The sequence below is a fragment of the Acanthochromis polyacanthus genome, chromosome 8 (genome assembly GCF_021347895.1).
Source record: "Acanthochromis polyacanthus isolate Apoly-LR-REF ecotype Palm Island chromosome 8, KAUST_Apoly_ChrSc, whole genome shotgun sequence".
NCBI lineage: Eukaryota > Metazoa > Chordata > Actinopteri > Pomacentridae > Acanthochromis > Acanthochromis polyacanthus.
In genome coordinates, this window is record NC_067120.1 from 20,969,814 (window position 1) to 20,981,850 (window position 12,037).

Consider the following 12,037-nt stretch of genomic DNA (forward strand, 5'->3'; position numbering starts at 1 on the left):
AAAAACAAATTGAATTTTGCATTTTCTTTGATATGTTGCCTTAATTATAAAAACATTTTTATATTTTTAAAAAGTCTGAAATTCTGCTCCAAGCCGTCCTCACTTTGATTAAACACAATTAAAACCTTTAAATAATTAAACAATTCCTTGAAAATAAATTCCTCGCTTAAAACCAGGACAGATTTATCCCTGGTGCTGTTTAAATATATAAAATGTTTCGAGGCATTAATATTAAAACATAACCGACTGAACTGCAATAAAATATTGAAGGGATCTTTGTATTATTTTGGCTTCATTTCAAACCGCTAACCTCAAAGAACCTTGTTTTTTTTTTTTTTTTTTTTTTTTTTCTGTGTGTGCGAGCAGCAGGTGATGAATCGCATACACAACCTGTGGGAGGGAGAGGGGGAGGTGGGACGGCATCAGCAGAAGACCCACCGCTGGGTTGACACAGCAACAGTGTCAGCGATTGCTCACCTTTGCACCAAGCAGTGTGAGAGAGGGAGAGACTGAGGGGGAGCTGCTAATTGATTTCATCCCTCAGGAACGTCATTTCATCATTTCATCATACTTGGTGTTTTTAACCCTTGTTCTTACGACAGCCTTACAGCAGTCAGTCTGCACGGAGACTCACAGCCCGCTGGGAAATTATAAGCTGCTGAGTGCGTGCGTAGGAGAGGGCATCTAAGAATGATAATGCACATGAGAAGGAAGCGATGAAGGAGCCGTAAGATGTTACACAGAGATGAGTTAGGAAAAGCAAACACACAGGTTTTAGCATAAGAGGGAGCAAAAACACAACATCATGACAGGCTACATACACAACGTAAAAGCCACTAAGCAAAGATTTGGTCAAAACGTGTCTGTTTGGGACACAAGTGAGCAAAATGTGGTTGAAAGTTAAAACCTTTTATGAATGTTTAGGTTGCATAACTATTGTTTCAGCGCCTAATACACACCAAGTCCTCACATGAGGCTTTTAGTCATCAGGTAATAAGAAGCAACAAACATGCCTGGCTGGGGTTTTAACCCTCATGTCGTCCTGCGGGTCAAAATTGACAAGTTTTAAAGTCAAAATGTGGGAAAATAAAGACATTTTCACAGTGGAACTTCTGATGTCCACATTTTCAGCATTTTTGGGAAATTTTTGAACATTTTTTAGTGGAAAAAAATAGATGTTAAAAAAGGGTTTCTTAAGAACATTCACCAAAAAAATCAAACCAAAATCCAGCGAAATTCGCTGGATTTTGGTTGATTTTTTTGGTGAATGTTCTTAAAGAAAATACTAGAAGTTTTCCTGATATATGTAATCACTTTAGATATTTTTTAGGAAGATTTTTACTCATAAACAAAATATTTACAGGAATTTTCTTGCTAAGCTTTGGGGATTTCTAGTTTAGTTTTAATAAAACTTTAAGGGGAATTTTTAAAGCAATTATTAGAATTTTCTTCCTGAAGGCTTTACAATTTTTCAGACATTTGGGGGGTTCAGACAAGGAAACAATATTTTTCGGTGCCCATAACTGAAGACAACTAGATGTCTAACCTGTAAATCGATGCTTGGTATGTGAAGCACGGACAAAGCAAACCACATCACGGTGTTTCCTGCATAGGTTGAAGTCACACACAGGCGAATACTCTTACAAATGTGGAGGAGATGTGACACTCAGGCTGAGCATACTGGGCGTGACCCAGCTAGGTGAGAGGTTAAACTGGTTTGTTTGGCTTTGAAACTGGGTGTGTGTAACAGTCCCATGTCATTCACACACTGTGGCTGTTCTGCAGCATTTCAACCTAAATCGATATAATACACTAACAGATGAGAACTTCCTGTGCTGTTTCCATACTTCTGGGACCTTGTGTTCTGCCTCCTCTTCACTGCAAGCATGGTTTAATACAAGCAGGTATTCAACATGGAATTAACCTTTCATGTTCAAATTTTTGTCGGGTTGACCAATTCAAAACACAAAACCGTGACTTATATTCAACATTTTTTTTATTGATTTAACAAAGCACCTAAAGATCAATTTGCTACAGACAAATTGTTGATGTGCATGATGTTACCACGAGAAGCTGAGTGGGTCACATGAGACAAAGTGTTGTGAATGTTTTCAGCCATATAATCATAAAGATGTCTTTACACTCAGCCACAATTATGTGCCGTAATAGAAGAAAATACAAGACAAACAGAGATACCAAGGCGTGGAAATTTTTTTAACAGCCAGACGAAAATTGCACCAGAATTTGATGTGTGTCCATCATGCTAAAGTAAAACTTTTCAAAACACTTTGTACTGTCAAGCTCTGCTTTCTTATGATATCACCATTTTCTACTTTGAACATCTACACTCACCACTGTGGTTTCTTCACACAATAAAAAACACGTACAAACCCACGGTAAAAAATAAAACAACAAGCTCCATAGGGCATAAATAAGTTACATTACTAGGTCAGAATATAAGGCATACAAAAACAACATTCCACACATTAATGCTGAGGTTAATATGAGAAAGTGTCAGTCAGTGCAACAGGTACACAATGTAAAAAACCTTTTGAGGTACAAGGTTGTTCAACTTGACACCAAACATTTAGATTGGCCTAACATCAAATATCTAATTGGCCTAAATCAAAATCACTGTTGCATTGCAACCAATCACAAGTTGTCATCCAAAAAGGAAATAAAACATTCAGTGTTCAGGACCTTTTATTCATTTCAAGGCACGGTCCAGGTACGCCTGGATCTTCTCTCGGTGTGAGTGGGTGAAGCAGTGGCCAATGGCCTGCTCTGTCTCCCTAATCCGCCTCCGGAAGCGGTCGCGGTCTCGTGCCATTTCTTCCCAGTGTCCTTTACGAGACGCCTGTCGAGCGAATGGCCAGGACCGCATGACATGGACTTTGACTAGAGGAGAAAACTGCACCTGAAATCGAGCAGAAACGAAAACAAGAAGTCAGTATAATTTGTTCAACAGGCTAGTGGTACGAGGTCTACACACATTTTGTTTGGGATTCCAACTTGCTTAGAGGTATAAAAAGCTACTAAAATATGAGTCACTGACAGGAAGGTTATGATTCAGAGCTAGCTTTATATAGATCAATGCTTTTGTGAAAATATCCTACAAATTAAAAACCGACACAACTGACACCATGGGCTTTCCAACACTAACTGTTATTAGACAGACACGTATACAGAATAAACACACTGGCTGTATTTTCTGAATCTGATGTAACACTGTGTCTACTGACAAGCCTTTTAAACAGACTTTGCAATGCTGCTGCAACTTCATTTAGTCCATGTGGAAGTCAAACTCTCTGCTGACTTGTTGGAGTCACATGACCGGCTTAGTCATGACGACCAGCAGCGTTGCTCACCGACGACAAACAACTCAGCTAAACACCCTGCATTACAGTGTGTGTACTGAGGCAGGAAATAACTCTTATCTGTGACTTTGACTCGCGAGAGCTTGCAACAGTCAGCAGAGGACACTCCCAAGTGATATTAATGGACCAACTTAAAACATGTGGTCACATGTGTGCTGTATCTGCTTGGCCCAAAGAGACTGACGGGTGTTATCAGTCCAAAGGCGAAGCTGTCTGTCTTAGATCTGAAAACTCTGACATTTGGGGGAAATTATGCTTTCACTTTATATGTGAAAACATTTCTAAATTACTTTCATTTTTGCTTTTCAAAGCTCTTAGGTCTACAGCTGATAATGTAAAAGAGTAACATTTGTAACCTTTTTTCTTGAGGTCTTTAAGTCTATTTTAATGCTCTGTGGTCTAAGAGATTTCTACTTTCAAGCTCCATATGGTTTCCTTTAATATATGATCCCGTTCGAACTATAAATTGTTAATAGATAATGACCTTTTTCTGAGTAGTGCTGGCCTTGTCGTCCTTTTTCTCCCCTGGAGGTGTTTGTCCAGGTCTTTTCCATGGAATCAGGGTTTGTCTGGATGAGAGTGAGGTTTAAGCTGTCTCTCTGCCAGGATGGGCTTGGAGGCTCTCGATTTTTGGGATCCTTTTGCCCGTTTTCTGCCCTTTTTAGGCGATTTTTCTCAAAGTTGACATCAAGGGAATCTGGATCTTCTCTGCGGTGGAGTGTTGTTGTTGAGGAGGAGCTCTGGAGACAGGCCTGGAAGTTCAGAGGGTGGTACGGGTCATCCTTTTGACAGAGAGACATCCATAGCTGCTCTTCGTCATCATCCTCAGATGAAGGAGGAAAGCTGCTCTCCTTCTCCTCAGTATCTGTCTCAGACTTGGAGGGAGGTGCAGGAAGTGAGGCCTGTTGTTCAGAGAGTGTGCTGGTGGTTTGAAGAGTGGTTTTGCTGACTGTACATGCAGTGAAGCACATGGGATTGTAAGGGTCTTCAGGACTGCTGAAGAACTCCCACAGCCTCTCGCTTTCTTCCTTGTCAATGTCAGGGGTGGAACCATCTGAGCTGGCCCAGCTGCTCCAACTGCTCTCACTGTCAGAGCGGCTGACCCAGATATTCAGGCCTCGAGACCCCAACATCTCCTCGGCGGCCTTGTTCACTGACATAAAGTCAGAAGCACTGCTGTCTTTCACTTCACTTTTTCCCATCTTTGGGCTGGTTGAAATGCAGGCTGAGAAAAACAAGGGGTTGTAAGGGTCACTAGATTTGGACAGAGACTCCCAAAGCGCCTTACTTTCCTCACTCTCAAATTCTACTACGTCTGGTCTTCCTCACTGCTCCAGTGAGAGCTTCTCTCTTCTTCTGAAGTGTCCTGTCTGAAAACTTTCTCCTTCATCGTATCCTGTTTAAAGACCTTCTCACTTTTCTTTGGGTAGGTGTCGTTTGAACCGGAGCTGTCGCTGCTCGACACGAAGATGTTCCAGTCGCTGGGGAAGCCCATTTTCCAGGTGGATTGGTGTCCGAGAAAGATGCCCTCTTCTTTACCAGCTGTTCTGGACACAAAGTCGTCCACAAGTCCACAGCACAGATCGTCAGCACGCAGACCGGACAGCAGGGCCTCGTCAGCACAGAAGTTAGATAAAGGATTTGAACCACCGACCATGACTCCGTTATCGCCGTCAAACAACGAGGAGAACAGGAAGGATTCAGTTGGGTTTGCTGCTGTGGTCATGTGCTGGATGTGTTGACCCGTCTCATCTGTGATCCGAACGTGAACCTCGAACCTGAACATCTGGAAAACTGTAAAAAATAAATAAATAAATAGAGTGGACTGAAGTTCAACATAGAGGGATTGAAAAGTAAAACATTTGAGGATGTAGTTGTGAGAGCAGCTCTTTCACTCCGACTGTCAGGTGGTGGCGTTGTACTATATTTGTTATATTACTCCAGGTGAAAGGTGGCATTGTATTAGTTTTACATTGTTAAATCTGACAGCAGAAATTAACTTCCCGATTCGTAGCCTGTTATCATTAACAATGACTCAGTGTAGTTCTTCAGTACTTTATTTCTATGAAGTACAGGAAGTCCAATAGTACAAGCTGGGGGAAGAACGTGTCACTGTAGCCTTAAAAAATCAATACGTGGGCGCTACAAACTACTATCAGACTATGAGGGTTAACACAGTTCACTGTATCGTTTATAATGTCTCCTACGTGGCAGCAGACAGAGTATTTGTCCTACAACGACTCGGTGGTCAGTGACTGTAAACACACCACGACGGTTAAACTTTGTCTCTATAGTGAGGGCGGTAAAACGAAATGAACAAAGTGAAAGAAACAAAGCAACACGTTCAAATTTTTGATGCTTACCTGACATGAAAGAGTAGTAAATGACTTGAACCAGCAACCGAAGCTGTTCCCACAACACGGTCAGCATCTGTTTAGTCCAAGGCAGAAGCGCCATCCCTCCGCTGCCGAACCTCTCCATAGACGTCCGCTCGGAGCCCTTCACGGAACCAACAGTCGTAGCCATTTTTACTTCTCCTCCGCTGCTTCTTCTTCTTCGGATTACTACGGCGGCTTTGTTGAGAAAAATCCTCACGTATTCTGGTATTCCTCGTCGAAAACCAAGAGATTTCGCGTATTTGTCGGTGACAGATAAGCGTCGATATGCTGTCGCTTCATTTTCCGGCAAGTCCGTGCCATTTTTTGATCTCCTTCGTCAAATATTTTCGTGTAGTTTCTCCATGTCTATTTGCGGTGTTGTTGTCGTTGTTGTAGTCGAAGTGAATGTCTCGCTGTTGCAACACCAGCCGTTAAAATAAACATAGTGAGGTCAGGCAACGCTGTGATTCGACAGAGCAGCTGTCACTCACCACGTAACAAGTCCCGCCCTCACTTCACGTAACGTATGACGCATGGAAAGTGCCCGTAATTTCCACGATCACCGGGAAAGCCCTTCCTAAGTCCCCTGCACCTCAGTGAAACCAGCCTTTAAAAAGAGAAATCAGGGTGGTGGTAATGTTTGTTTTGAATCTTTGGGAATTACTACAGCTTTCACTTTAAACTTTCACTTTATCACCGAGCAGTCTTCAGATTCTAACTTCATAATTGCTCAATTTCAGAGTAAAATGCAGATAAAATGTGAGGCAGTACTGCTAGTCAAAGTAAGGTCGAGATTCTTTCTACACTTAGTCGGTGTTCAACATTAATATCAGTGACTGTAGGCTCCCAGCCCAGTGGTTGTCAATCTGAATGCTTTAGAAATACTTAGAAATGCATATCTATTTAGTAATTTTAGCAACCATATAACAGTAAAGGATCAGCTATATCATACCTTTTTTGAGGACACATGAATAGATCCAGGATTGTTTATTCATATAAGGAGAAAAAATCCAAAGCTGATAAAATATTTACAGCTAGTCTGACACACCCAGACCTAACGTCGTCACTGGTATCTCAATAGGTTCGTGGTTCATAGTTTACATTCCCATACACAGGAAATATCTAAACTATGATTAAATCAAGACCAACTATTCAGCACCACAGCAAAAATACTTCACCACACCTCAAATTTGATACTTATCTTTTTAAACTTGCTTATATAAAAATGACAACCAAACAATTCCCAATTTAAACTGTTTTATTAATCCAAAAGTGTAGAGTTTATGCCACCAGAGCAGAAGCTGTAGAGGACTCACTGTAAACAGAAAGAAAAAGCTCCATTAGAGTCAGGACTCCTTAAAATTACCAACAGTAAACAAGATCCTGCACTTTAGCCCCCCCTACTGATAATTTATAAGCACAAACCTTTCATCAACCATTTATAACACTATCAGTAGTAATCAGATGTGATGAGATTCTAAAGTCTAACTGTCTAACATTTTCATCAGTTACTTTGTATTATAAAAACTGTGTTTTGATACGCTGTCATTCATTATCTGTTCATTTACCATCCTGCACTTGAAGGTGCCCACAGGAGGAGTCTGAGCTTTTGATGTAATCAATAGCTAGATCGATTACATCTAACTTATCTGTAAGCAACAACAGTACTGTGTGTTCCGAATAATTTATTCAATCTCATATTGTGCTTGTAAATGATACATAGGGGGATTACAAATCCAAGCGTTTCTACAATGCATTTCTTTTTTGGGTTCAACTGAAACAACCATCACCAATTGAAATTATATGTTTAAATAAATCTGTTCCTTCTCTCTCTTTGCCAGTCTGTACCATTTCTGGCATTATTAAAAAGGGACCAACAATAATCTACATATTTGGTTCCAAGAATGATAAAAAAAAAAAAAAAAAAACATAAATAGCTTGAATGACAGTAAATTGTGTGAAGGGGACTGGCAGAGATGGCACCAGGTAGCCACTCTGCTAATTTACCTCCAGCTGTTTTTCTAGCACAACAGAAATATCACTACTCTTATATTAAAAAAAGAGCAGGACAATGAATTGTGCATTTTTGCATACATGCAGCCCATTAAGGACAGGAGGGTTATAGCATTAAAGCAGTTTAATTTTGTCACTGTTTGTAATAACTTTGTATAGTTACATTTTACCAGCATAATCAAATGTTGGAAGGAAATGCTTTAATCCAAATACAAGAAATGTGTCCAAAAAGCACAACCAATACTTACTACTTCCAGTTGGGGGCCAGTACTCTCTTGGTCTTGTAGTAACGGGCCAGCCTGTGGATCCTGCTCTCAATGAGAATCAGACGGAACTTGGCATCCTTGTCCTGGAAGTAAATACCAAAATACCAAATGTGTGCATCCAACCATGTAAACTCCAATAACAGTCTGTCACAAGCGCATTCACCAGTGCAGTTTCATTTCAATACCACCACAATGAGCATTTTCTTTAACAAAAAAGAAACAACCCCAATAGATTTAGATAAAGCATAATCAAATTATCAAACTTTAATTTCCACATTGTAACCCTCTAAATTTTAAAACTTTTTTCACCTCAAGTTATAGTAACATTTGGTGGCAATTGCATATTACAGTAACCACCAAAAAGCATCACATGGGAGAGACTACAACTCCTACAAATCTTCACATAACTGAAGAAAACGACCCTTGATGCCACTCTACAACAACTAAAACTCACAACTAAATAAACTCAGCTATTAACATTTTCATATCTGATCCAGCGAATCGACCAAGCTTTGCTGTACCTTTCTGTTTCTCTCCAGGTGCTTCCTGACCGCCACAGCCTTCTTGATGAGGTGGTAGAGATCCTCAGGCAGGTCAGGGGCCAGGCCCTTGGACTTCAGGATCCTCAGGATTTTGTTGCCAGTGACAAAACGCACCTGGGCAACACCATGGGAGTCCCTCAGAATCACACCTGGACAAAGCAACAAACAGGCTTAAAACATTGTACATTGTTCACAAACCAGCATTTTACTTGATGCATCAAAGATTTCAAAATTGAAAAAAAAACAACATAAAGTTTCAAAAGCAAACAGATCTTTTTTAAGATTAGAAGTAAATGGTGTTAAAACCACATTTCGAAACAACAGTAACACTGTGCTGCTGCCAGGCTAGAAATTCTTTCTTCCAAACGAAATACAGACTCAAAACTTTGGCCAAAAGACCAACAAAGACCTATTACATAAAGTTTTTGCACACAATGGCGAAGTTTGTAGTTTTTGACTTTAGCTCTGCACAGCTCAAATGAACAATAACAGAATATTAAATTAAATAATGATGTGCCGTATGTCCACCCTAGTATTCCATTACGAGGAAAACTTCCACACCATCTGTCTGTGTAGGTTCTCATTCACCCAGGTTGTGGTTATCCAAAGTTAATTCCACACCATCATTCTGACCCTTTATTCAAGATACCCATTGTTTCCTCCCCACACCTGGTGTAAAGCTCTGCTGGCTCTGAGCTGCACAGTGGTTTAACAGTTCAACAGTTTGCATTCCAGCAAAGCTTACTGGGTACCTGATGTAGCACACCATCCTAATGACAGTACCCACTGTCTTGTTGTGTCGATAAAAAAGAAAACCATGAAATGATAACCATAATCCACTGCATAACTTGTCAATTGTCACAACTATAAATAAAAAAAAAGTGATTGTTTTGCCAAGTGGCTTCTGTCCTGTTGAAACTAGTGAAGTGCATGGTTATTTCAACAAGTGTTACAGTTGTGACTGTGCAGGTTATACTGTACACCTGACATATGAAATATGAGCTTATAACAATTGCTTTGTCAAGAGAATATAAATTGTTTGTTAAATTTGCAAGATTGGGGATCATTCGAGAGGTAAACCTCTACAAAGTCCAATGTTGGTAAAATTCTCATATACTGTAATTATGTCCATAGGTATAATTTTTTTTTATCGTAAGGGTAAGTAAACACTCAAAGATACAGTTTCTCAGACCTCTATTAAACAACTGCATTTTCAGTGTCAGAAACGCAAGACTACAGCAATTGGTGTTAAATGTCAACTATTTCATAAATTAACACTTACCGATCTGAGAGGGAGTCAGACCCTTTTTGGCCAGCTTGAAGATCTGCTCTTTGACATCATCAGATGTGAGTTTCAGCCACTATAAAAACACGTTCGGAACATTAGCTATCACACTGGCTCACAAATAGTTTGCTAATCACTATGCTCAGCTAAAACAGAATGTGTGTATACTCACAGTGGGAACACTGCGCCTGTAAGGCAGAGCTGACTGGGACAAGCCCTTTCTGTAGAGGAAAAAAGACAAGTTTGGTAAGCAAAAGCAAACCATACAACAGTTCACTGATTTTTTTTCCAGCGTTGATGGGCCGGTTGTCGCTAGCTTCATACTCGTGCTACTGCTACATATTGTGAAATCTACCATAGTGCTTGGGTAACAATGCTTTAATCTCAAAGAAAACACATCTGGGTTGTGACTGTGTGATATATCTAAGTAATTACATTTGTAAGTTAAACTGAGGGAGTAAAATCATGGTGAGCCACAAGCGTGCTAACATTGCTAATGCAGGCTAGGTGGCGGTGGATGTCGATTTGACGGGGAGGGTATCTAAGTCAATTTCTCGCTAAAAAGCTGAATAAAAGAGTCTATTTTGGTCCTCAGTCAGAAAGAACATGTTTACAAGCTATACTGGGCACATAATGCCGATCTACCGACATAAAATTATCTATTTTAACGATAAAAAGAGAGCTCACCCGGGAGCGTGCATGCGACCCATGATGGCGGTAGAGGAAGAGAGGCCGCACACGCGACACAAAATGGTATTTTGCGCCTGCGTCGGAAGTGACGCAATGACGCAGGCCGGAATTTTTTTGTCGGCGTTTTAAGTTGTGTGGTCTTGAAAAACTATGAAAATAAACGAATTAAACAAATTAATAATTACATTTTGTATCTCTGGCAATTTATATTAAAATACGCATTGTTTAAAATTGCGTTTTTTAAATTTTTAAAACAGAAACCTGTTCAAATAATGATTGTATATTTTTTTAGACATGTATCGCCTCATTTGCGTATTTCAGGAATTCTTTCATAGAGAAATATGTGTCTGTTTTTATGGGTATTTATAAAATATTTCACAAAGCATCATTCAATATACAAGTGACATTTAAGTATAAGAAAGTCATGAGATTATATATTCTGTCATTTAAAATAATATTTATATATAATTTGTTTCTGCTTTTGTTAGATGTCACAAATAGTCTGCAAGACAGATTCATATTCATTCATAAGAGTTTAATTCAACAGTGATAAACAAAGATGCCATTTATTTTATGATTGCTGATAACTAGTGTACTGTGTATGTATTGACATTAGTAATTACTGTGCAGGTAGAAAGATGATGGACTTTACACTGATAAACAATATGAACTTGCAAAGAGTTTTTACAAGTTCTCTTCACCAAGTCTTGAGGCTCTGTTCTGTGGTGTGGACCTGATCAACATAAAGTTTCTAATACAGCACAAAATTAAGAAAAAACAACAACATTGCTTCAATTTCATGCATGAGGAAGACTGACTGTAGTTCAGGTGGGCTAGTGACTGTTGTGGTTCTATTTCCAGCTCCACATTGTCCTCAGGAAGGTCCCCAGATTGCTTCTTCTACACACGTGGACAAAATTGTTGGTACCCCTCAGTTAAAGAAGGAAAAACCCACAATTCTCACTGAAATCACTTGAAACTCACAAAAGTAACAATAAATAAAAATTTATTGAAAATTAAATAATCAAAAACAGCCATTACTTTTGAATTGTTGATTAACATAATTATTTAAAAAAACAAACTAATGAAACAGGCCTGGACAAAAATGATGGTACCTCTATAAAAGATTGAAAACTATTTGACCAGAGTGACATGATTAACTCAGGTGTGTCATTTAATTGACATCACAGGTGTTTCCAAACTCATAATCAGTCAGTCTGCCTATTTAAAGGGAGACAAGTAGTCACCCTGCTGTTTGGTGAAAAGGTGTGTACCACACTGAACATGGACAACAGAAAGCGAAGGAGAGAATTGTCCCAGGACATCCGAAAAAAAATGATAGACAAACATCTTAAAGGTAAAGGCTATAAGACCATCTCTAAACAGCTTGAAGTTCCTGTGACAACAGTGGCTCATATTATTCAGAAGTTCAAGACCCACGGGACAGTAGCCAACCTCCCTGGACGTGGCCGCAAGAGGAAAATTG

At 39.6% G+C, this 12,037-nt stretch overlaps 2 protein-coding genes and 1 non-coding gene across 3 annotated transcripts; all 3 read right to left on the bottom strand.

The window, feature by feature from the left end:
• Nucleotides 1-1,978: 1,978 nt before the first annotated feature.
• On the bottom strand, nt 1,979-6,683 carry ppp1r15b (protein phosphatase 1, regulatory subunit 15B). Its single transcript, XM_051952099.1, is given in 5 exon segments — nt 1,979-2,917; nt 3,128-3,162; nt 3,862-4,686; nt 4,689-5,171; nt 5,741-6,683. Coding segments are annotated over 5 exon segments (1,716 nt in total). The 5' UTR covers nt 5,904-6,683; the 3' UTR covers nt 1,979-2,707.
• A 312-nt stretch (nt 6,684-6,995) lies between these two features.
• On the bottom strand, nt 6,996-10,642 carry rps13 (ribosomal protein S13). Its single transcript, XM_022202623.2, has 6 exons — nt 10,549-10,642; nt 10,034-10,082; nt 9,859-9,937; nt 8,556-8,725; nt 8,017-8,117; nt 6,996-7,070 (listed from the first exon to the last, which is right to left on the bottom strand). Exons 1-6 carry the CDS (start codon nt 10,569-10,571, stop codon nt 7,037-7,039), a joined length of 456 nt encoding a protein of 151 aa, XP_022058315.1. The 5' UTR covers nt 10,572-10,642; the 3' UTR covers nt 6,996-7,036.
• LOC127535297 (small nucleolar RNA SNORA19) lies at nt 7,707-7,839 on the bottom strand. The gene has a single exon (XR_007944145.1). It is a non-coding gene; the product is annotated as a small nucleolar RNA SNORA19 (small nucleolar RNA).
• Nucleotides 10,643-12,037: the final 1,395 nt, after the last annotated feature.